At 38.8% G+C, this 27,184-nt stretch overlaps 1 protein-coding gene across 1 annotated transcript; it reads left to right on the top strand.

The window, feature by feature from the left end:
• Positions 1-755: 755 nt before the first annotated feature.
• On the top strand, positions 756-27,184 carry LOC308129854 (protein phosphatase 1 regulatory subunit 1A-like; the record flags this gene model as incomplete). Its single annotated transcript, XM_080495961.1, has 7 exons — positions 756-836; positions 13,088-13,148; positions 20,643-20,680; positions 20,829-20,892; positions 23,152-23,334; positions 26,317-26,445; positions 27,105-27,184. The coding sequence occupies 7 exons, from the start codon at positions 756-758 to the stop codon at positions 27,182-27,184; spliced, it is 636 nt and encodes a 211-aa protein (XP_080352087.1).

Raw genomic sequence — 27,184 nt, 5'->3', positions numbered from 1 at the left:
AAGGACTTGGGGGACATAAAAACAAATCCACAGTACAAATTGCAATGAATTGTCAGAGGTGTAGCTAAAGTGCATTTATTTAAGACTCAAGTGTAGGATGAAAAGGTAGGTAGTAGGTAGGTAGTTTTTGAGCTTGTGTAGGTAGGTAAGTTTAAAAATATTGGACCCCAGAGGCTGGATTGTGCATCTTTTTTATAGTTAAGGGGAGAGAGTGTGTAAGCATCCCTTTGTCATCCTCACTCTCTCATCTGTGCCTGAGCTGCTGCAGCACGGCCCTCAGAGACCAGGCAGCCAATGCAGACAGAAAGAAATGTGAAGCGAGGGTGGGACTTGGTGTGGAAGGGAGGCGGGCGCAGCGAATGAGAGTGAAGGAGAGGTGCTCCTTCCCCAGAATGCCCTTGCCTGAGCGCTGGGAGTCTGAAGAGACCGAGAGGGAAGAGAGGGAGGATAGAATAGCGACACGGGCAGGTGGCGAAGACAGAAATAGTAGAAGTATAGAAGAGGTTTAGGATACAAATAAAGCAAGTGGAAGATGTGCTAAGAGGGTTTAAGTACAGAGGATAGTCAGACTGAAACTCAAACAATCAGCATATTTTTTCTTTCACTGAGCTCGAGCCCACTTGTTTAATTTTTCAGCAACCGACACGGAGCTCTTTACCCTTCTTCTTCTTTGGTGCAGATTCTCGGTCTTCATTCACCCCTTTTTTTCCTTCCTTCTCTTCATCCTGTCCTCCGCTCTGACAGACAGTGACACCATGGAAACTGGGAGCCCCAGGAAGATACAGTTCACCGTCCCTCTGCTGGACACCCACCTGGACCCAGAGGCAGCTGAGCAGGTAACAAGGAGGACAAGCTGGAGGCTCAGAGTCTTTTTGACTGTATAAAACTACTGTAATACTCTCATACATCGTGATAAAGATGTAGAAGGAAGCCTCTCTTTTAAATTGGCCTACTTTGTGATGGATTCAATACATAACTGCTGTAATCCAACAAGCAGTTACAGTTATAGCTGAAAAACTGTTTCCCACATGCTGTTTCACAATCTGATGGCAAATTAGAGGAGCCACTTTTCCATTGTCTTTTTTATTACTCCCATGCACTTGTTCAGTCAGGGGGTGTCTTCTGAATGCGGTGCTGATGCGAGAATGATGAATTTACAATTGATTTCTCCACCTCCGCTCACAGTGTGGCAGCTTTGTGGAGGCTCGCAGCATCTCAGTAGCTTTTAAAAGGGGTGTTGCAGCATATTGATGCATCTCCAGAGGGTTGGTGTGATTATGTATTGTGTGACCAGGAGACAAGGAGATGTTCGTAAAAGTTTTTAAAAAAAAGCACATCATCAATTTGATACAAAACTGAAAAGATATAAAATGTCAAACATCTTTATTTATTTTCCAAATTCAGCATCACTTTGTGATGTAAAGTCAAAGCAGTAGCAGTTAATGTACCTGTAGAGAATATAGTGAAAAGACATGTTCCAGTCCCCATTTTTATAAATATATCATGAACAGGACAGGTCATCCATAATGAATGAGCTTTGAGTGAAGCCGGCGAAGGGTTTAAGAGTCAGCCTGCACCTCATTTATGAATCTCTGCCTCTCCTTTTGCCATCTCTTTCTTTTTTTTCTGCTGTTCACCTCCAGTTTTCCTCTCAGTGGCTGTGAGATATCAGGAGACTGTTCAATGTGTGACAGTTTGTCCCTCTGAGGATGTTTTATGGGCTTGTTTGAGAGTGTGGTGTAAGTTTTAAGATGCAGCTGCTGATGTGCCATTCGCGTGTTTCAAATGGGATAAACGAGGTGGAAAATGTGTTGCAGTGTGCAGCGAGTGGGGTTTGATAAGCATTTGCCGACACAAACGTTTAATGAATGAGCTTTAGCTGTGTTCAGTGAAGGAGACAGATGGTGTGACATCGGGATAGTTGTACCATCTTCTGTTTCATGTCACTGTCCCGTCCACATTTGCATAAAAGCTTGGAGAAGCTAGAGAAGATTACTTCATAATCACCAAAAAGAGCAGCAACATGCACACTTTTTTCACTCTTATAAACTGGATTTGAGGTGAAATTTAAACCCAGCATACTTAACGTAAGCTATTGTTATTTATTTTTCTGTAGTTTGGAAGATTGGATGTTTTCTTCCTGAAAACACCAAAAAGATGCTGTATGGAAATGTTCACTGTACCGACGTGTTTTTACTCCTCAGAGAGACATCTCATAGAAGTCAGGAAATTAAATCGCATGAAAGGACTGACAGATGAGGGGAAAAGAATGTTGTGTTGCTCAAAAAATGTTATGCATTTGTCTTGTTGAGAGAAACCTTCACACTTGTGGTTTTTCTGTTAACGAGTTAGTAATTCAAGATTTAGTGCCTGAAAACATACTGCGTTTTGGTATTTGATCATTTACAAGCATGCTTGATGCTCATTTCTGCAGTAGAAAATGATCATTATGCTTTGTATATGACCAACATATGTGCTACCGTTGTAATTTTCAGGGTCTGGAGTCAGAGTTATCTTTTAGAATCAGTGGTTTCTTTTTTTTACATGGAGCCAATCAGATTTAAGTTATAAGACACAGGGTTCCCCTGTAATTGCTGGTGTATACCCCACCAAGGGACCCCAAGTTGAGAACCTCTGATTTCAATAATAGTGGAAAAGAGTAACCACGTGAACCTTTAAAATGTTGTACTTTTCTACACAACTTGGTCTAAAATGTGAGTTTCAGACACAAAATCTATTTCAGCAATCTATTTTCCTGTAGCATTTGTTAGCTTGCGGTCGTTCCTCTGCTCTGTTTAAATGTTTAAAGATAATATTTAAATAATTTATTTTATATTCACTTAAAACACTTAACAACATCACTCACATATTCTTGTGTAATCTGTTACACAAAAAGTTTTGAGTTCTGTAAGCTTCTTCAGGTTTACATTGTAGGTGATTTAATGGCATCAACAGTGCATATTTTATTTAAGTCACAATAAAGATTCAATATCTCTCTACAGTTGACTGGTGATTGCAGAAATTATTTCCAGTCTTCTTCCAGGTCTCTTTTTATGAGGTAAGGTTCACATCTGGAGTGGCACAGTATTGCAGTGGTTTTGCAATGTCACCACACAGCATAGAGACTTAATGACGATTTGATACAAGTCTTTTCTTGAAGATGTTTTGTCTGGTTGTATTGATTGGTTACTCTCAACTAGGTATGAGTGTGAAGTTGTTGTGTGAGTGGATACTCTTCTGTTTCACAATAATTGATGAGCTGGTAATCCCGCTCCGCCCTTTTTTTTTTATTATACAAAATAAACACAATTACTATTAACATGAAAGACCAACAAATTTACTCTGGACCAGTTAAAGATGGTATTTTACCCAACTACCTCTACTTTTGCTGAAGTAATTAGTATATGGTTGTTTACGTCCTGTGAAGACATTAACTATACATATATTTTTTTTTTCTTCTACTTCAATGCAGATCAGATCACATTTTATGACCAATTAATGAGTTACATTTCTTCTTCTCACTGCTTGATTTCATGTTCTTACAGATGTTACTCTGTATTACGTGATGTGGCCAAAAGAAGAACTCTCACTTTTTTTTATTTCTATCAACTGAAGAAAGATAACATAGTTACTCAGTCTTGTTTCGTGGTCCGGATGACCAGCAAAACTTCTACATGCAAGAATCTCCTTGGAAACTGTGACAGCTTCTGCTGTTGTCGTGACACTACCAAGCTATTTCTAAAAACTACTAATTGTGAGCCAGTGGAGGAGGACTTATTTCAACTTCACAGTTTATGCACTTTTACATGAAAAATGTGTTATTTCTTATGTTTGCATACTCCAAATGTATGACTGCATGTACTGGTAAGATTGGAAATAACATTGATCGCCATCAATAAAAAACACAATGTTTTTTTTACTGTTTGATTCAGGGTGACTTGTTGCTGAAAGATACAAATCTGATTCAGTTTGCACTGCTCTCTTTGTCCTGTTTGTATCTGGATATCAGGGAGTTGGTGTGCATTGTCTGTACATATTTATTTCCACATCTGATCCCAGGTTTCAGTCATTCAATAAAGGAGATTAAACACCTCCACATCCATCTCACTTTTTCTGCAACTACTCCAGAGAGTTCGAAGCTCACAACTTCAATAAGCATGACCAAGGTTTGCCTGACTGCCACCGGGCCATTATCCTTTCAGGACAGGAATTAACTATTTTTGCTTAGACTACTGTGAATGGCCACAGAGCTTGAATGGCCTGCTGAGTACACGTGTGCACTCATGTATACTCCGGTTTGTCTTTAGGACACAGAAAACCAGGACAGACAGCCCATCTGGGCTGATATAAAAGTGAATAAAAGAAAGAAACCAAAAGGGATCTTGAGATGCGATAGGTAAATAAATAGAAAAAGTAGGTGTTCATAACCATTCTTTTACATTTTTGAGGCATGGGGCTTCACCCGTGGTTCAGTAATCCGTGTAGCCTGATATCTCGAAGCATGGTGAATCCGCCTCCGTGGAGACCTGTACGTCAGTCACAACAACCTCTCCGAACCTTCCTCACAACAAAGACAAGAAAATAACATCCCCAGACACACCTATTTTCTTATCTCTATTTAACAGCCTGTACCACAGAGTCTTCACCTTGACTTTAATGTGTATTTATTAGCATAAACAGACTGTATACCCAACAGAGGCCCAAGAACAGATGGTGTCACGAGAAGACACCATGTTGTACTTTTTGTATTCATCTTTAATATAGCAATAACAATCCTTATTGAACACACAATTTTACATTTAGCGTAATGATTTTGAGGTGTGGTTTGAATCTTTGGGCAAAATACAAAATCAACACTACTGTTGTCATTCATTTCTTAGTTCCTGGACGTATGTTGTGTTAGTTTCTTAAATCAAACTCAATAGTTTTGTGTCCTGCCTACACAGTTCTATTATTGCCAGACCTGGTGGAACCACTTTAGTCAAACAATATGGGATTAATAAAGTCTTCTCTTCTCTTCCTCAGTACCCCCTTGTGTATCCAAGCACTTTATGATCCCGTCAAACCAGGCACAAGGTTGCAAGTCAAGTTGTCCTTAATGGTCCAGCTTTTCACATGTAGTTGTCTGAGTCGGGGACCACAAATGAAAACAAACAGCCTCGAAGGAGCCGGCCAACCTACACGGACAACAACTGATACACAAACTCGTATAAAACAGTAATGCATTGGGTTTACACCTCCCCCACTGCGTCAATGAACAGGCCTCTTTTCAGATGAGTGACAGGAGTGCTTTCTCCTGCAGAGCTGGTGTCCGTCAGAGTGCAAGCGTTTGGTAGATTCTGTTACCTTTCGATAAACAAAGGTTGAGCTCGTCTTCTGCCTCCGGCTCCCTAAAAAAATTCATTACTGAATTTAACATCTAGAACAAAGTCAGATATTTTATGTTTTGAGCCAATCAGCTTGTTACAGAGTAAGCTGCTCAGACCTGCCGTTTTTTTTCTTACTTTTGTTTCTTTTTTGTTGTGATGTTCCTCTTGTCTCTTCTCTTTATGATGTGTTAACCTGTCGAGCTCCCGACTTGAGCTTTTGGCCCAAATTGACTTAATACCGTGATGCTTCTGCAGCTCCAACACATATATTTCAAAATTTCAAGCCACTTACATTTCAATTATGTTTTCATCATCTGCATCAAAAAAGCTGACAATAATATTTATAACCTACATAATTTACCTTAAAGTTGCAATTACGTTTCTTTCCGCTCTTTTAACTGTGAAGAAAAATGTGACTTAAATTTTGTTGGGGAGATGTGATTTTAAGGTATAATCTCAATGATTTAAGATGACTGCTTGGTTCATAAACCACAGTCATAGATGAGAGCAATATGTTCCTCATTAGTAATAACTTTGTGATATACTGAGGTAATTAATTTTATTACGGACTGTTAAGGGCCATCCTGAATACCCTTGTTAATATTTCCTATGCTGACATTTGAGTTCATCTTTGTCCTTGAATGAGAACATAACAATGAAATGGCCTTCGTGTCCTCATGAAGGGGATTCATTCAGTCATTTCCGAGCACTGCATATTGTAATTATCACAATATGCATTTCTTTCACTCATTTACTATTTTTAAAAGTCAACATATGTTTTGTTTTGAGTGAGAGTGTCTCTGAAAAAAATCTGAATGCATAATTAAAAGATTATGGGAGAAAATAATGTTTTATTTATTTACTTAGTATGACCAATTAAGTAGCTATATTCTAATTGTAGTGTATCTGTAGCATTAAGCACTGCTCATACTTATCACATTTTTATTTGTTGTTGGTCTGCAATACTTTTAGATTTTGGGAATTTGTTGATTTGTTGGTATTTACATTTCTGAAGTTTGAGGCATAGTGTTGGATTGGCTTTCACTGTCACCCTATGTGAACAATAGCTCATCTTCTGGCTGTTTATCAGCCAACTGACTCGATAACAACTTCCTTTGACTGTATTTAAAATCTTTGTTATTCCAGAGCCACCATTGTTAGGGTAACACATTACATGCTTATAAACGGATGTGAACATGATCTCACACACATGAAGCTGAAAGCTAATGTACTATCTGCATACTAAGTATTGTGTCTGATAGACAAACAAAATAAAGCACACTATCTAGTCTGCGTTTGTCTTGGAGAACATGAAATATTGGCATTTGTTCCAGATGGCACAAAATTCTGTGAATTTATGCTAATTGATTATTGTACAAGAAATGTGTCTTGGTATGTATGAAAACACATTGTTTGTTATTGCATCTGTGCATCAAAGTGAAACTATCCATTTGTGTGGGTGTGCAATTTAGCATGCTTTATGCTTGATGTTAGTGACTCAGTCCCATTGTTTTAAAAGAGAAATCACTTCCAGGTATCTCATTCATTCAGGTTCATGTTGTTTGTTTTGAATTCCTATATCCCTGCTGAAGTCCTATTCTCATGAATTTTGCATAAAATAAGTGAAAACAAACCCATAGAGATACTGTTAGCTTAATCAGTGAACAAGCTATGACTGAAACAATGTGCCAGCAGCCGATGTTTTATGAGACCAATTCATTCCACTTGTATCAGTACCATACAACAACAGGGAAGAGGGCCATGAATAGTTACATCTTGGTTTCTTTACTCTTACATCATAGCATAATTGAAGTGTGATGCTTGAAAAATAAATATCATTTTCAGTTTTCTGTTCAGTTTTTTTATATTGCATATTAAAATTGAAAGTGGTCTTGTATGTATGATACTGACACAAATCGATACTGCATCATCCCTGCTGCCTCTGTTCTGTACCAGGTTGTGTGATATGAGTCAATAAGAAGGGAGATAATAAACAGGGGGCTGTTGAGGAAAGAAAACCTGATAGAAAGTGACAGGGAGGCAGAGAACTGAGGAAACTTGAATAAAAGAAAGAGAGAATCAGTGATGTGGAGTTTCTAAGAGTGACTACAATAATTCCTCCCATTCAGAGCCAATTGAGACCACAGATGGAGAGTGCCTGTGAGGATTTGTTAAAGCTGAGCTGTTATTTTAACCTAAAAAGATAGCAAGATCATCGATCAAATGGATGAAAAGTCTTTTTGACTGACACTGATACTGGATCTTTGAGGAACTTTAAACCACATTTACAAAAATGTTTGAAAATGGTTTTAGCCTGTATTTCTTTCATTTCTAATTAATTTCTGATTCCTGTTGCTGCTCAGTTCTGCTGAAGGTCAAAAATGGTCTCTGCTATTAAGGAGACTACAAAAATATAAGATAACTAAGTGTTAGGGTTAATGGGATAACTTCACCCCTCACGCTAAGTAGGCTTAGTATTACATCTGTAGCCTCTATAAATTATGAGTTTGGTATTTTGTGATAATAAAAAGCACGAAGGTCGATCTTGCTGAAAACCTTCACGTCTCCAGTTCAGGCACATCGACTCCACTGAGAAGAAATGTCGCAGGTCATAATGAATGCAGGCAAAAGCAATCAGAATGTAAAACATTCTCACTTTTTGAAAAATGCTCATGCTGACATTTCATGATCAATATATTTAGTAAGAAGGAGAAAAATGTTCAAAAACCGATATGCTCTCAAATGGCCACTATAGAAACCAATATTGTTTGGCCTGAGTTTAAAGCAAAACCCATTGCTAATAAATGTATATGCGGTTAGGTGTGTCAATAAGGTTTGTCTAAAATACTGACATTAGTGCACTAATAAATAAAACAAAACACATTGCTGCAGAGAGAGGAAGACTATTTGACAGGATTTTGACTTGCTTGTAAAGTTGGTGCAAATCAGCTCAAACCTTTTTATGTTACATGCATTTCACTTATATAGCACTCTTCCTCTGCTTCAGCAGTCTACAAGGTGATTTACAGTGTTACTCAAGTTCACCCATTCTCACGGGCTGCACCCACCAATGGTGACAGCTGCCATGCAAAGTGCTCAGTCCGTCCACTGGGAGCAATTCAGAGGCCTGTGTCTCGCTTCAGGACACTTCGACATATAAGACTGACCCTGCAACCCTGCGGTTAAGCTACAACATGCTCTACCACCTGAGCCACAGACATTGTTATTGCAGTTTTCCCCATGACATTTTGTTTGCAGCATTTATAATAAAATATATACTGTGTTGTACTTGTACTTAGAGGTGATGACATGGTTCTTCCAGTCACCATTTCTCTATTAAGTGAGCAACACACACACACACACTTGCCCTGTTGTTCCTTCCTTCCTTGGCCTGGGCGGCTCAACCTTTATGGGGAGAGAGAGATGATCAGCCTCCAACGATCTGCAGCTGAGGACCATTACCTCGTTACATTTCCTCCAGACTCATTTGCCATAACACTCGGATACGCTTGGTAACTTTTTCTGCCAGCATGTCCATGTCCATTGTATCACAGTTCATTCTGGTGATCCAAACAATCACTCCGTGGTGAACGCAAGCAGATGGATATGGAAATGATACAATTTCCGGCAGGTCATTCATCTGGAGACAAGTTCATGAAAACTGAGACCACAATTTAATGGGCTTAACATGAGAGTTTAGTGTCCTTTATGAAGGATCTCAGCAAATCAGTTAAATAAAGTGAAAAGAAGCTTTATTTAAATGGCAACGCTGTAGTTTTTAACAATTATGACTCGTCTTTTGTGCTTGCACACTGGGGTCATTAGGAGCATTCAGACAGCAGAATGAAGTCCATACAACGTTTGGCTTCAGCACAAAAAGTAATGCCTCTGCTGCTTCGTGGTCTGACCTACATTTTCCAACTGAGGGTATTTTGTTCTCTGTCTCCCTGACCCACTCGCTCAATAAGAATATCATGCATGCAAGGCTTTTGCTGCCCACCCATCAATTCTCGAGTTTTTGTCTGTTGTTGTGAGAACAGCATTGCATTTCTGAATGGACCGTGGGCTGAAAGTCAAGCTCGGTGGTTGGAGGGGCAAGTCTGTCCAATAAGCAGTGCTACTTGTGTGATCAGAGGAGCAGGGACTTTGCTGTGCTGCCAGGTTTTAAGAATAACAATGGGTGTAATCAGTTCTACACAGCTACGCCCCGTTGTGCTTTAATGTGGGCCGGCGGGGTGGATTTTCTTGCGAGACAAACACACATGCGACAAAAATATTAGTATGCGGTTTACAGTGGATGCAAGAGTACTTATTGCAAGGACTACTTTCGACACTGGAGCCCGCAGTGCCAATAAAAAGGATTTGTAAGTTGTCAATATACAAGATTAAACAGTAACTTGAATGAGAAAAAAATAGCAAAATACATTAACATTCTTTCATTTTCTATATCGCTTTTTCCTCTGCATGATTGCAGAGCACTTAACCAATTGCAAGAAAGAAAAAAAAAACATCCTTGAGAGACAATTATTGATTGTAATACAACTACTTGAGAAGACCTTGTTCTGAGAATCAATAGTCCAACAACATTGTTGTGAATTCAACATGACCACGTTTTTTTTTATTTATTTTCCACTAGGAGATTCAAAGCCTTTGAATCAGGTCACCTTTGAATCAAAGATGATCTGTATATTTTCAGGACTTCTGGCTTCTTGTTTAAAATTCCTATCATATTGACTTGACTTTTCTGACAACAGACTTTTAGAATGTCAGGGGCTTGCCTAAATATTTTGGGCATGTCATCCATTCATGTGAGAGAATGGCTCTCTGTCTCACCAAGTTGGCTTCCATTTGTCAAGGAAGCATGGAAGACTCCATTAGATATTGAACTGAAGCATCAGAGAACAAATGCAAGAAATATAAAAATATAATATTTAATAAAAAAATACTCTAAAACATATGAGCTAAGCAGGTATCAGATTCTAGCTTGTAATAACTCTCAAAAAACGTATTTCTTTCTAGTTAAACTTCCCTCTTTCCGTCACTGCTCTTACTCTGCCCCTGTGCTCCACCCAAGCTCAACCCTTCCTGAAACTCTTTTGACCTCACTCTTCTAAATTGCCATCCCATAATCCGTTTCTCTTTTCTGTAGCAGCTATCATATATTATGAAATCTGGTAGATGGTCATTTATATCTACCAGCCTTCCCCTCACTGTTCATCATTGCCACATGCAAATGTGGTTTAAGAAAATTGCACCGCGTCCTCCTTTAAATGTGTTTTGGGTGTAATTTAGCAACTGGATTCCTATTTCTATACGCTGATTTATTTCTCGTCAATCAAAACTAAATTGCTTTCCACTGACTCAAAGCTTAGGCTTCTGCCAAAATGCCAACCTCAGCTGTATCTGTGCCTCTGTCATGGCATATTTCCAGTTGAGACATGGATACAGAGTGGAGAAGGTTGCAGTGTTACAGGGAACAAACAGTGAATCGCTGACTCGCATCTCCTTATTCAAGCTCAGTAATTTTCTCATTGGCAGAGTATTCAAAGCAACAGAGGACCGTTGCTGCATGTTAAAGAAAGGAAAAGAAAAGACTTTTAAGTATTTCTTCTTATTCACAAGCATCCTGTACATCTTGGTAGTGATTTCAAAAGCGATGAATTCTTTTCAACCTGAATACCTCATTAGACCGTCTTACCAATATGTCACTGACTGTGCTCATTTTTCATTACTGCACATTATTTCTGGAGTCACATCTGTATGTCATGACAGTGTGAAGCTAATCAATTAAAGCCTGTGCAGAACTCCTATTAAGTTTGTGAGGTGTGTGTGTGTGTGTGTGTGTGTGTGTGTGTGTGTGTGTGTGTGTGTGTGTGTGTGTGTGTGTGTGTGTGTGTGTGTGTGTGTGTGTGTGTGTGTGTGTGTGTGTGTGTGTGTGCACGCACGCTTGGAGAGATATACTGAAAACAGACGCAAACCAAGTGCCAAAAAAAAAACTTGCCCGGTGGGATTGAAGTCCAAAGACATTGTATTTACGTCATTTTTAGACTTTAGTTTTTCATCTAAAAAGAAAAGCATTAATCCACCGACTAACTTAAACTGTCAGAACTAAGGCTCTTTGATCCAGCAGTGTTAGGACATAAGTTGTACTGCTTGAAGATTGCACCTGCACCGGAGGACAGAAGCTGATATGACATGCAGCATTAGTCAGCAGGTCTGTCAACTCTTGTATACAATATAAGCTTGTATACAATTGCCTGCCTATTTATACTGTCATCATACCTTTCACAGTCATGGCACAATAAAAAAATACTGAAATGTCGTGAATTGATCCTGGAGGCAACGGAAAATGAATTACTATGGTTTTCCAATGGAATCTCTGTATATAGAAGGTGATTTAATTTTACAACATAAACATGTTGACTCTCAAACTGCTGGCTATGAGCTAAAGCCTTGATTATATTTAAATATTATGATAATTCTCCAAAAATTAGAGTGACTAATTACAGTACCTGTCACGAAGACAGCAGTCAAAAAAAATGCTGGTGTATTAAAGAGTAGCACTCAGACCAAAAGATTCTGGCATTAAACTAAATTATGGAAGAAAGCATACACCAATAAGATTTTTTTTGCAAACATAGCTTGATGATGAAATTACTGTAATTCAAGAACAAGTCATGTTTCTACTGTATGTTTATAGTCAGAGCCGGAATTCATGATATACTTGCATGTTTGGGCTTTTCGTGACAGACCTTATACAGTGTTTTTCCCCTGTTGTGTATATTGGGACAGGTAGATCAACACCTGTTTTCAGACTAAAAACAGTGTCTTGTTTGGGCTTTCAAAATAAATCCAGATCATTTATTGTTACAGCAGGGCTGCATAGCGCTATAGTGGTTATCAGGCAGCTTGCATGTTCTTGCATGCATGGGTTTTCTCTGTGAATTCTGGTCTACTCCCAAAGTCCAAAGAATTGGTGAGTTTTCCATTTTGTTGTGAGTGCGATTGTTTATCCCTCCGTGGTGTATCCTATGACGAACTGGTGACTTGTGCCAGCTATACTTCTGTTTTGCTCCATATCCCATCTGGATATCCATCAAAAGATGGAAGGAAAACACTGCTTGTTTCAACACAAACTTGCACACAGAGTTTTCTATTCCCTGGAAGAGATCACTTAGAGCTTTCAGCAAGCTCCCCACTGAGCAGCTCGGTGAAAGGTTCATCTGCCTTCATGCTTAATCCCACAGTGGTTAATTCAGCCACACTCCACCAGACATGAGCAGAGAGCTGTGGTTGGAGGTGGCAGACTGCCCTGCTGATCTCACTGCATGAGCACTGCGGGACCCCAACATTGCTCTTGTCCAGCCCATGCATCTTCAAAAGTGTGTTACTATTCAGCGTGAAAGGTGTATCAGACAGACCTGCTCTGGCCTGACAGCATAAACTGACTTGCACTTTAACCCCACGCCTGGTCATGTGGAGCGAGCGCTCAACTCTCTCTGGTGAATTGAATAACGGGAAAATGGAAATGTCACTGTGCTGTGAATTAGCATTTTGATAGGCAGAGTCAATTCAACCCATTAAGGGGGAAGCCTGTGAGAAATTACAGCTCAGATATTCCTGAAATTGCCAATGTAAAAATAATTTTTGAAGGATAATCTGCTTTCACGCCATGATTAAAAATTTCACTTTCGAATGAAATTGTTTATATTTTTCAGATCAGAAGACGCAGACCCACACCTGCTACCTTAGTGGCATCCAGTGATCAGTCATCACCTGGTAAGGCACCTACATACAAAACACTCACATGCTTGCATTGGTTTCTTTATTTCTTCTCCTTGTGTGTGTCTCTATAACTGGCTGTGATTTAAAGTGCAGGATGGGAGGCGAACACAGACAGATATAGATGAGACATGAAAATAGAAGAATTTATGACATTATTTGTAACGACTGATGGTGCAACCATTTTTTTTCTTTGTGATCATTATGCTTCCTGCTGTAGTCTGTTCTGACCTTCATCTTACCAGTGATGTGAGTTTCAACATTTTATGCAAGGTTGAACTTCATTTACCTGAATTGAAATATGAATATGGAAAACATGTGCTTTCTCATCACAGCCCTATACAACAGATGACTTTTTTTTTTTGCATTAATTTACCTTAAAGTCTCATTGAGATGAAGCTCTATTTTGCATAGGAGACCTGAACAATGTAGCAGCCAGTAAAAAGTTTCAATCAATAGACAAAATAGAACAAACAGCTCATGTGTACACATGTCACAATAAAGAGCAGCCCAGTGAAACATCCACCCTTCTTCTATCTGTACCATTTCATGGAATTCAGAGTCACAGGGGGCTTGATCCCTGCTGAAGTCTGGACCTTTTGTCAGTCTATCTTGGGGCAAACAATGATGCACACTCATTCATTCCAAGGTGCAACTAGACTGAACTGGTGAGGAAACTGGCCCACCTGGAGAAAGAACACATACGGTACACACAGGGGGAAATGCAAACTCCACATAGAAAGAAGTACTTGAGATAATCTGATAATCAAAGTACCTACTACACCATTTTGTCATTGTTTATGGATTAGGAATTTACAACAATAGCTTTTATTAAACAAAAATGCAGGAATGCCAGCATGCACTCAGAATTTACCAAAAAATGCATTGTAATGCAAACAATGTGAAAGTTTAAGGTTATTTATATAACTTTCAGCTCTGCATTGTTTGCACAGATTTGTATGTGTTTTGCAAGGAATCGGTCCCTGCATATCAACGATACCACATCCAGCAAGGTTCTTTTAATTTCTTTTAATTTCTATGGTGTTACTAACTCTGCTGTGCGCCAAGTAATTAATCTGTGTGCTTGTGTGCGTGTGTTTGTGTTTTCTCATGAGAGCTCAGTGATCAAATACAATGGTGGATGAGGTATGCTGTTGTATGAGTCATACTGTGGTTCCCTACTTTATCTTGTGTGTGTGTGTGCGTGCGTGCGTGTGCTTGTGTGTTTGTGTGTTTGCGCGTGCGTACGCAAGCAACATGACCCACTACAGAATTAAATGAAAACACATTAACGTGGGTGTAGATCAGCTGATATTCTGGAGCAGGTAGATTACTTTTCTCCAAGCGAGAAAACAGAAGGTGGCATTCTGTTATGTTTGAATAAATAGGAGGTGATGCGTCACTGAGAATACAGTCAGGGACAGACGCTGTTTTGTACACATATTCTTTAATATCGCAGCAAATGAAGACTGCAATATCATATCATTTCTCAATCTTGACAACAGTTTGCATAACAGATTTAAAAAAAACAGGCCTGCAAGCCGTTGGCTTAATATATCTCTGTCCATGAGTGTGATTGTACAATATGTTCATGTGCAGTTGTTTGATTCAGTAATTAGACTGTGAGCATGTGGAGTTTCTCAGTGTCGACCTTGATCTCCAAGAGCAGAGAAAAGCCTCAACACTTCAACACTTCTCCCTGCTTAGTAGATCAGGGACGAAGGAACTGAAGAGGGGATGGAGTGGAGAGCTGGAGAAATCAGCTCTGATGAGAAGAAAAGGGAATGTGGAAAAAGAAAGTAGCTAAGACAAAGCAAAAAAAGATCAGAGACAAAGAGAGGGTCTGTTTTTTTTTTGTTAATGCATTCATATCGGTGTACCTCTGCGGGAATGCTAATTCAAGACAAACATGTTGTTAGTCTTGAATTTTGAATAGGACGTTTTGTAAGATTTACTTTATGAATTAGATCTATAAAGAAACTTAAAGAGTAGTGAAGCCGATGATGGCTTTGAATAAAAGGACCATGTGCAGGTTTTTCCAAGAAATTCCCATAAATATAATCAATGGTCAGGGTGCAGTGCAGCTGTGCCACTTGTTTCTTTCTTTGAGCTTCCATTTAACGTCACACTGGGCTCCACCTCTTTCTATGTGTGCATGAGAAATGAAAGCCTGCTGAGACAACATGAAGACACGTATCAAAACGAAATTGGGGGCTGAAACACGAGGGATTGTCTCAAAGTCACAGAAGGAAAAAACAGACCCGAAATTGTATGCAGACAGACAATCACAGACAGTCACATCTATGTGTGTGTGTGTGTGTGGATGTGGCAGAGAGCAGGGGGATGGGGAGGAACAGATATGATGATGAGGGAGAGGAGCTGTGGTGGTGCAGTAATGGTGTGCCCCACATCAGACAGAGCCCTGCATTATTTAATGCACTGCACATTGCTCTGCTGTGTGCACTGTGAACCCCAAAAGCACACAACACACACACACACACACACGCACACACACACAGTGTGAATTTCCTCTGAAAGCTTGACTTCTGGGAGGATTCGTTTCTTTATTGATTCCCGCGGAGATAAGGACTCAACTTGAGTGAGATCAAACAAAATTTACAAGAAATACATAAAACTCTGAATAATGTCTTCCTTGTTAACTTCAAGCTTGTGGATGTTTTGGGTTTACAACTGATGAACCCACAGCTCTTGTTAACGTTTCAACAGCATTGTTGAGGTTTTCAAAGTTATCAAATGTGAGATATATAAAAATCCGACACAATGCAGGCCTCTTTGAGACTCCAAATCATAAAATGTGCCTGTATTTCACTACTGAAACACATGTAACTTACTGTCAAGCATCTAAAAGTCTATATAAAAAATATGGAGGAGAAAATGCCTTTTTTAAATCCGATGTTTTGTTTTGATTTGTTGTTTTTGTTTGGAGGGGCATTATATTAGCAGTAAAAAAAAGATTGTGAATTCAACTAAAATTTCATATTTGCAACTAGTGTGTGTAATTCTGAACAAGCATGTATATTCTAAGGATTATTTAGGAACTAAGGCTGGCAAATGTATTGAATCTTGAGTTAAGATTTTAATCCATTAATATATTTTCCAGATATATGCACGTTAAATGTAGTTCGAATAACTTTTCACTTCCATAAATGATGAAAACCAGTGGTGTATTCATTATTGGGAATTTATATGATGAACACAAGAATGGGAATTGAGACCAAATGTGGCCAGCAGTGTGAAATAGAGGAGAAAAAAGATTGTGGCTTTCATATAAAATAGATTTTGTCTTGCTCAGTGTATCTCAAAACAGAGGAAAACTTCTTCTTTTGGGGTTCCCTTCAGGGGCTGAGCAATGAATCATCTGCTTTCATCTCACCCTCTCTTCTTCCTCTTCCGTTGTTACACCAACCACCTCCAGGTCCTCCATCACTCATCCCTCTTTTCCTCCTGCCACACTTGGTACAATTCAATCACTATCTCTCCTCAGCACATGTCCAAACCATTTCAATTGTGTCCTCAATAGCTGTACATCTAACATGGTCATCCTCACATGTCTCTCATATTGGTTTTAAATGTTGGAAAAGTAATGACACAAAAAAATGCAAATACTGCAGCTTCAAGCAGAATCAAAGTCCCTCAACTGGAAAGTTTTGCTCCAAGTTTATTCAGAAAACTATCTATCTATCCTCCATTTTCAATTAAATTCAATAAGCATGCTTTGCCAATATGTTGCTTTGCTTCTATCACAATGATGAAACATGGCACGACTGTGACATGGGAGACGTTTAAGATACACAAGGCTTCCTGTGGTATTCATAATAATGACATATCAAATTATCTTCAGTTTCCCCATCTGACATGTTTTTTCCCCCTCTAATTTCCTATTTGCATCATGACTCAAGGACACTTGGTTGTGTAACTGTTTGCACTTACAGCTCACAGTGAGATATCCCTGGTTTGAGTCGGGTCTTCAGGTGGATTTTAATGTAGTTTGTATGTGTATGCATATCCAATAATATGGATTTGAGGTTAACTGAATAGTTTATGTGACTGCACATATGAATGTCAATGTGTCGGGTTTCTGGTTAGTATCATGAGTAAGATTACTATATCTTTACATTTACATTGTTATGGTGTTTTTTTTCTCTGTATTTTCTAGATATTCATTCCATTAGAAATTCACACAAATCTTTGTTATAAGCTGATTTGTTTGATAATGACAATAAAATAATGATAGTGACAGTGAAATGTTTCCATTAAAATTAAGAAAAATGTGTCTTGCTGTTGTTTGTGCAGAGAAAAAAAAAGCTCTCCTCCACGTTCTTCAATTTTAACAGCAAAACACTAAAAGAACAGAGATAAGATGCCCTTTGAAATGTATGAGTGTGTGTAGACCTCTGTTTCTTTATTAAATTAATAAACAACACAAGGCTTTTTTATTCTTTCGCTCTTTTGTCTTCATCAGATGCGGTAGAGCAGTATAAACCGACTCCAACTACAGCAGATATAAATTGAAGTAACTTGGCTGAGCAAAGTGGAGTCAGAAGACACCCTCTGTTCTCATCTGGCTTTGAGTCAGATAGTCAGTCAGGTGGGAATTGCTGTGATAGACTCATCACTGGCAGAAAGGCTCCTTTATTGGCCTTTTCTCTCGCTCTGTAGCACAGATGGGCTCAATGCTCAGACAAAGCAATTTGAATATCAGCCGGGTGAAGGCCTTTATTTATGTTTCTTGACCCAAATGGTTTTTATACCATCTCCACTGCTGATTGAATTGTTTGTTCAATTCCAGCTGCACAATGATTGATTTGTTCTATACACAATTGGAAAAATAGTTTTTATACATTTTAGATCTGTGATGCACAAACACGCAAATATATATATATATATATGTTTTTTTCAGACGATTTCTGTCTGTCAAGCCTCTGTGTGCAATACACATCATATCAAAGATAATAACACTGTATCAATTAGTAAAAAAGGAAGCTAAGAACATCCAGTGTGAGTATACTTTACATAAATAGTAAGACACTGTCCTCTAAAAAATGTGTCAGACAGTTGTTAGTAAGGGTCTGTTTCATCAAGCAGCAGCTGTGTTATTAGCAAAGAGGAAATCAGGTGAAATAATGAAGCAGATACTGCATATAAAAACATCTGACTTCACCAGATCAAACAATAGTCAACTTTGATTCTCTGAAGATGAATGTACTCAACAATTTTTTTGCGACAAAGGATAAAGAACACTGCTCCTTTTTTCTGTTCATTTCTTAGTTGATTGCATATTAAACAGTGTTCCCTAACAATGATTTGCAATGTACGTTATACTTCCTACACCAGACTGGTTAACTGCCTTAATAGAAATAGATTTTTTATTCATTTCAATAATTGCAAAATCATTTCTATATGTTTATTTCTGTTATTCACAATGTCTAATTCAGATTTTATAAGGTGTCTTTTCTCGCAAACCTTGACATTGTCATCGGCAATGTTCTGATTATTGCACATCTTCGCCAACACTCCTATTTTCAGATGGTTTGACATTTTGTCAGACACCAGCAGTTTGTAAATCTTCACCCTCTGTAGGACAGTCCTTGACAGGCTCATTTCCTGGGATTGATTTGAAAGGGAATCCATAATGGTTGGAGGAACTTTTCTTGAAACTCCTGAGACATGCTAAAAATAAGAATCAATTTCAAGTGCCGCTGTCACCACATGTCGCATAAAGAATAATCCCACTGACACTGAAATTCTGTGACTTTTTTGTCAGATTTCTACACACCACTGGGTTTACGTTTGGTGCAGAGAGAAAGAAAGAAAAATGGAGAGCAAGAGAGAGAGAATGGTGAATAACGAACCAAGTGCAGGCATTTTGAACAGCGTACTTTTAAGTAGGAGTAATATATGCACATGCTCTCCGGCGTACAGTGCCGGGGGATGCTTCAGTTGCCAGGCAACAAGGTGGTGTCCTAGAAAAAAAAGAAAGTTCTGAGGCTGTCATAAACAGACTTGAGTGTTAAACATGCTCACTATTGATCACAGTTAATGGTTGCACTTTACCCGTCAACAGATCTTTTCTTTCCCTTTCTTTTTCTATTTTGAACCTCTCCTGTAGTGACCAGAGTCATGTTTCGTATTATTGATTTTTTTTTTTGTTATTGAACTTTTCTTCATCGACTGAACTTCATGCGAGCTTCATACTCCATACAGTCTTAGTCATCACCTCTGCTTTCATGGAGGAAAGACATGTGGAAAGTGGAGCTACTTTAAGCTCTGTATTCAAAATTATATTTTAATAAAAACTGAATATCAGCAGCAGGATGTTCATGTGGGAAAGGAAACTCGTGTCCCTCTGTCCCAGAAACAATGGACACAAAAATAAACCAGAAGAAGTAAATAGAAGAAATATATCAGACTGAAAATGAGAAAATGAACAAAATAGAAAACCTGTCCAATTCTCAGTAACACAGGATTACCTTTTGAATACTCCCTTCTGAGGCAGCGACAGAGTGCCCCTCCACGGTTGCATATTAGTGGGCTGTTGGGAAAACAGGATCCAGATCAGTGATCCATGAGCAGTGAGATTTGCACCAACAAAAGTCTTCTTGAAGTCTTGCTCCCCGAGCAGGGCACTCCTGTACCCATATCTGAGGCACAAAGTCCAAATGAAGATGAAAAGGAAACAAAAGCAGCAACAATATTTTCTTTCATTATCACAGATGCCATCAGGACAGTGTCTCGGGCAGCCCAATTTGCCAAATACGTTTCAGACGAGGCAGGTAGATAAGATCGACTGATGGTCCACAAGAGTGGCACTCAGAGGTTGGCGTTCCCCCACTGAGATGTACAGCTACAGTCACAGATGGAGCTGCAAATAAAATCAGCTTAATCAAAGTCACATTGCTGGGTGGTTCATATTTTTGGAGAAACATGGTAATTGTGTTTTAACAATGCATCTGTTCACATTAGGGAGAACCTTCGTCACTGAAATTAAAGTATTTCCTGTCACTGGCTATTTTTGGCATATGAATCAACTTCTACTCCAGGTTATACCAATAAAAGATACACCTGATGATGCTTCTTACCTTTAAGAGTGTTGTATTGTTTATCTGTAAACAGCAGTTGGCTGTATAAAGTGGTTCTTCAATGCATCAACAAGGAATTGCATCTTGGGAGCCTGTTTGTATTCATGAATGTTGAATAAAAATAGCAATCAAATGATACCTTCTAGATAAAAATGGCGCAGTCCTTCAGCTCTTATCGTGGGTCAGATAATCACCTGGCTGGAGGTCACCTCATATCCACTCTGATCTGCACTGTCTGGAGGCACAGCAACACTCCTGCAGAGACTGACAGTCAAACACGTTCATGAGACTGTGTGTCATATCTTGTCATTCTGTTATTATCATGATTTATATGCCTTGTTTTTATACTTCTATCCTTCCAAGACTGAACTTTGTCTTCTCATCTTTGCAGAAATTGACGAAGATCGTCTCCCAAACCAGCTGTACAAGGTAATCTAATTTATTCCTAATGACATTTTTTTTTTAAAGTGAATTATAGAAATGCAGTTATGTTGACTCTGCTTTCTTTCTTTCTAAATGAGACATATATCTATCAAAGCTGTATCTTCTCTCTTAATGTTATGCTGATATTTTACAGGCAGCTTTGTTGAACTCTCCTCGACAACGACGGAAAGGACAAAAAGGAACGCCTACAATGAAAGGTGGAGGCTATTATTATATAATAAGTCTTCTCAACAACTCTTCTAAAAGTGTATTGCTGACAGCTAATGCTTCAGATCATACCTTTGGCCCTGATTAAAAACAGTAGGAGTTATATTTTTCGGTTTTATTGCTGATACATATCCTGTACCTACATCACTCATTTGTGCAGGACACAAATGTACCAATTACTTGCACAAAAAGTGAATTATATATACCATTAAAGGTGTACTGTCCTAGTTAGGGACACTTTTGAAGGTGCAGCTGTCTAATAGAACAGAGTACAAGTACTGTGTGTTGTATTATCGAAATAAAATGAGAAACATGTTATCTTTTGGAAGAAAGGCATCGAAATACAAATTCACATGTTGTAGTTAGTGTTTACTTATGACTTATAAGTAACTTTAACTGAATATACCTATATTTTCATTTTTTAAATAGTGTCTATATGCTTGGAAAATGGAAAATATATAAATAACAAAAGGCTCTGCTGCTACAACAATCAAACAAGTGAGAAGCTTTTCTAATGTTGCTAAAATTGAGTAACAGTGACATGGAAAGGACAAATTAACAATTTTGAAATTGGTTTTCAAAATTATTAAAACGTATTGTTTTAAGAGAATGGAAACAAATATCCACAACTGATATTACATTAGCATGTCCATGTACCCTGTTTCAGGAGGGTTTTTTTTTTTTTAGCTGATTTCTGTTAAGTTTTCTCTCCATATGTTGGGATTTATTTTTTAATGAATTAATTATTTATTACCACAGCATTGTATGATCATATAGTCAACCATTTTATAATTTGGTATAAAGATAACAAACAGACTTTATACACTTTGGACAGGTGTACCATGCATCTATCTTTCTCACTGAAACACAGGAAGAACAAGCAAATTACACATAAAAAAAAGTCTCCAAACCCAACCTGGAATCAAACTGGGGACAATTACATCACATACTTCATCATCTGTTTTTATAACATTCAACTGTGTAATGCATAATGCAGATATTTCTTAGTAGCATTGCAATTTCTTGAAATATCGTTTTGCCAGACTGCAAACACCCAGTTCTTGCTCTCTGGGCTCAACGAGCTTTTCATCCATACAACAACAAGTTGAAGCATTACAATGGCCAAAGATTTAGCTTTTAAACTCCTTTGAACAAAGGATTTCAGATGCTCTTGTGTACCATATGTACTGTATAGTTGGTGTACCGGCTTTGCTGATAAGCGACGTTCTCTCTTCTCTTAATTAAATCATGTGAAAAAATATAAAAATAATATTGCATTACTGAGAAAGCTTTACTCCAATTTTCTAGCAAGAATTTGTTTCCATTTCTCTGTTTGTATATTAGAAATTCTGTCTTCTTGAGATTAAAGTCTTTAGGTTCCTGCAGCACCTAAACAAAACCAGAGGAAAAACAATATTAAGACCTAAGAAGCATACAAGCACTAAATATTTTTAATAGGTGGATTTTGGGACAGCGATGTCATATTGTAACAAGCAAATCATATCTTAAGAGCACAATTCTAATTACATAAAACTGCTGGATGTTCAGCAAATACTTTTTAAGGAAAAAAATGAAACAAAAGAACAAAACTGATGAAAATAATTGGAAATTAAAGCTCTTGAAAGTCTATTTTTCAATCAGTTTTAATGTTAACATGCACTAAAGCTGATGAGTCACTTCTGAGGGGGAAAAAAAAGGAAAACCCATGCAATAATCAGTATTCTCATTTGCCTTTACAAGGGGATTTAAACTAGTAAAGCCACATATGAATGAGGCCAAAGACGGCGATTAAAAAAGTCACATCCCAGCAGTGATGCATCTTCACTTGCCTCCTCACTCCACACAGCGCAGGAAGTTAATTAAATGTCGCTGCGTTATTAAAATCCTTAACTGACAACATGTCATGTGTTGGATTTCATGTTCACTTTCTTTCCTCTTCCTTTCCACATGTATTTCCTGTGTGCTATTCACAGCCTTCTTGTCTCTCACTGGCTGCCTTCATCTCACACCAGTCTTTTTTTGTTGTTGTTGTTTATTGTCCTCTTTCTGCTCCCATCTCCCTGATGATTCGCTGCGTTTTGGTTTTCACTTGAGGTTCGACATTCGTACGCGTTCCTTTCCACTCCAAATTTTCCACCCCATGTTGCCTCTTTCTTCTCATCTAACTTTCTTTCTGTGTCTCTCTCATCTTCACCTCCCTGACTTTGCTTTTAACTTAGTTTTTTATGCCTCCACCTCCCTCCTCCCAGAGCTGCAGTTCCTGGTGGAGCACCACCTGTACAGGCAGCAGCAGGGAGCTGGGGATGAGTGCTCCTCCGAGAGCTGCCTATCGGACCGACCCAGCCCCGACTCCGTTCCCACCGGAGAGGAACTCCCGCATGACGACGAGGCTACGGCCGAGGCCTTTGAGAAACTGCGGTGCCAAATGGAGGGTATGTTAGACCGTTGGAAAAGAAAAAAAAAAAAATATGTGTTGATGTTCTTGCTGCTGCTGACTCAAACTGGAAAATACATAGCAATGTGTGACATTAGCTGCACACACTAGTGAAGTGAAGTCTTGTCTTGACTGTATAATTCTATAGCACTCAGGTCCGGCATACACATGAGGTGAAAACGTTTAGATTTCTGATAGAATAAAGCTTTAATTCATCACTTTGTAGGATTTCTAAGAACATATTTTGTGGAAAAATCTGGTTAAGTACTGAACTTGAAATTATAACTGCAAGTAAAAACTTTGGGGGGATTAAAGACTTACTTGTATGATCCTTCAATAAGAAATAAGACATACATGTTTTGTACCACTGTGGGTTTCATGGCCACTGTAGGTTCTCTTACATGCCTGAAAGTGCAGTGAGGGGAGCAGTATTCAGTTGGTTAGTTGCAGAAACATTTTGCTAAATTATTTACACCAGTAGGTTTGCAACTATACAGTGGGACCGATAATTTAGCCGTTTCCAAAGCTAAAGGTCAGACCTAATACTTGCAATTTAATTGACTCTTTAGTTGAATTCATATAGCACCAACTGCAATATAGTTATCTCAGAGCGCAAAACATTTCAGTAAAATAGAAATGCACAATGAATGCCTAAATGAACAAGGAAACCTGGGCATTAATACTGCAATAAAACTCGCGTTTAGGAGGAAAAGAGCAGAAAAAGATTGAATGGTAACCCCTGACTGCCTCAATCGGTGGGGTTATAAAAAAGACTGAACAGGTTTTATTTTCTTTTATTCTTTGATTGAAATTCTGTTTTTCTCTTTTGCACTTTTGCCTCACAGGGAGAATATCCCTGGTTTGAGTCCACGAGTGAGGCCTTTTGGTGCAGAGTTAACATGTTTCCCCTGTGTGTGGAAATTCCTTCCACAGTCCAAAACAACATACAATTGAGGCTGATTGGTAATGAGGTGAAAAGATGACAAATAAACAATAGATACTATTGTTAATTACATTGTTTATCAATTCCTGCAACTAACTGATTCCAGTTCACAACAGAACCAACAACAAACCAATCAAATCTTCAACAGAGACCACACAAACACACCTGTGTGTACTTAGAGCCAAATAGTCATTCTCTTTGACTTCTCTGAGCTTTTTTCACCTCCTAAGTTTTATTCAACTGCGGGGAGTATCCGATGCTCTGTCGTTCTGCATGTTCTTCCTATACATACCAAAGTCCAAAACAGGCATTTGAGTTTATGTGACTATCAATAATAGACTGGTTATTTGTCCATTGCTTTTCCATAGTCACTCCTTACAAAATGTAGGTTAAATGAAGTGCTACAGAATCTAGATGGATAGATAGTAAATCGTCTTTAGACAAACACTCTCAGCATTCAAAGGAAAATGTCTCTGGTCAAAATACCAACAGCATGGAATGGGATGCCCTCGTTATAAACTGGGAAGGCTTGCTCAAGACGATAATAATATTTTTGTAACCGGGTATTTTTTAAACTCAATTTCTGCATTCAGTCTAGATGTGATTCTACAACTAAAAAAGTCAAACTCAAAATATCAGTAGCATTATATGGAAAGCAAAGCAGCAGGAAATCAGAGACTTGTGTTTAATTATAGTACTTGATTAAATGTACTTGGGTGGCTTCCACTTTTTGCGTCCAGTTAATGTGGCCCATTCAGAGGCAGGAAGCATATAAAGACCATAATTAATGCAGGAGAAGCAGGGCCAAAATGAAGTGATGCCAAAACATGTTCAGGGCAGGAAAAGGGGGCAGAGAAATAATGAATGCATGAACACAAGAGACTCTGCACGTGATGGAGTGAAGAAAAGTTGGGAGACATGCAATGGGGTTACTGATCGTGACAGATTGATGGTGTCCTATAAGGAAGCAGAAGATATGCACAGATCACATACATCTTATTAACAAGTAAGAAAAAGTCATTAAGTTATCGGTTGTTATAGGAGGCCATAACACACCCACACTAACGGTTGACATTTAAGGTGTTCGTACGCCTGTGTTGCCCAAGGACATTTGAACATGAGGAGGTGTGGTTCAAAACAACAATTATGGGATTGGAAGACAATCTGCTGCATGTGAGCTACAATTGGCTCAGCTGGTATGCGGATTAGGCAAGTCTTTGTGAAAAATAAGCTCCTCCTCACTTAACCAAAAATGGCATTGATCTGTTCATCAATATTCTTTGTCAAGCATCAAAGAGAAAGACAGTATTTCCTAAAAGGTCAACCCACTCCTTTAATGAAAAAACACTTATATGGTCAAAGTGCCACCCTGGCACATACAGTGCCAAGTACTTTCACTGAGAAAAAACAACAACAAAAAAAACAGGTCAGCTTTTCAGCTCAGGCGGAGTAATTCCCTGATGGAGAGAGGGTCACAGTATAGTACATATTGTACACACTTCAGTAATTGGACAGGGCTAATGCATGATGAGTGGACAGGGCTATTTTTTGTTAGTTTTTTCTGAAACAATAACAATAATGCCACAGTGACAAGATAAAAGTCTAACCCACTGGCTGGCAGATGTTTTTGTTGTGTGTTCTTTAGTCAAAGCCGACAGGAAGATCATGCTCGTGTTGGCGTGTACAACCAATAGAAGAGGTGCAATTTAAGTTTTAATCCAAATAAAAATGATCCAAGTGGAAGCTTGGGAAAACAAATCAATGACCATTAACAGCAGTCTGTTCGAGTATAGCTTCACTCAAACATTAGGTCCTTAAAAGTCAGCATGAGTAAATAGCAGGCAATCGTAAATGTCATTTGGCATTGATTGATGTGTTGGTAAGGACTGGTTCTGTGCACTGGCAGCCTTTAAGGGAACACATTGGCGCTTCATCAGCACCACTGTATGGTGAAGTGCACTGCTGTGTTTTTGTCAGGACAGTTTTCTCTGTGGTTGCCTTCTCCTTTGTCTCATCCTTTCTTTGTAAACCCCGCAGAGTTCTCCAGAGAGAGTCTATTAGATGCCGGAGGTGGACTGGAGTGTCCCCTCTCCAAGGAGAAAGAAGCTTGTTCCAGCGTTGCCAGTGCGGCAGATCCCTCATCGCAACAAAACAACGCACAAGCGGGTAAGAAACACACAGAGGAGCTATTGCTCTGAAACCCACTCTCACACGTCCCCTTTCGTGGACTCTTTTTCTCCCCCATGGGACTCTTCAGCTTTCGTTCACCAGGCAGGGTTTATTTAGGCATGTTAAACAGTTCAACAGGCTTGGCTTGTTGTCATGTAATCATGGCTTGTCACCAATCATCTGCGGGGTGGCTTTGATCTTTACTTCAGAGAGAGCCGCCATGGCTGAAATACCCCAGAAAGCAGCTATGCCGACGTGGGAAAATGAGTTTGCTGGCTGGTGAGGCTGTGGTGTTGTTGCTGTTTTTCTCTCAACATCTGATACTCATGGAACTTCATGGCTTGCTATCAATCTCCATTAAGGACTGTGGTGTTTGACTGACTAGTACAAGTTGTCGCAGACAAATACTATAAGCATGTCCTCACGCATAGTTTTTCTCTCCCATGTCATTCAAATATTATTATTTTTTTCAGACAATCAAATGTTGGCAGAATTTGTCAGGCTACTACAATGTTTTGTTGCGTTTCAGTCGTCAAAATGACCCAAAGATTAAATACTCTAAAATAAATGTTCTTGCTGTGCATTAAAATCCTAGGCTGGCCTCACTGCTCTCCCACTGTCTCACAGTCTTTTTTGTCGCCTTCTATATTTTACAGACACAAAAGTGGCAGCATGCAGCACGAGTCAGCTGCCAGAAGAGAAGACAAAGAAGTGCAGCCTCGAGAAGAAGAAGTAG

This window comes from Blennius ocellaris, assembly GCF_963422515.1.
Source record: "Blennius ocellaris genome assembly, chromosome: 4".
NCBI lineage: Eukaryota > Metazoa > Chordata > Actinopteri > Blenniiformes > Blenniidae > Blennius > Blennius ocellaris.
The sequence above is the reverse complement of the archived record's forward strand: the minus strand, read 5'-3'. Positions and strand labels throughout refer to the sequence as shown.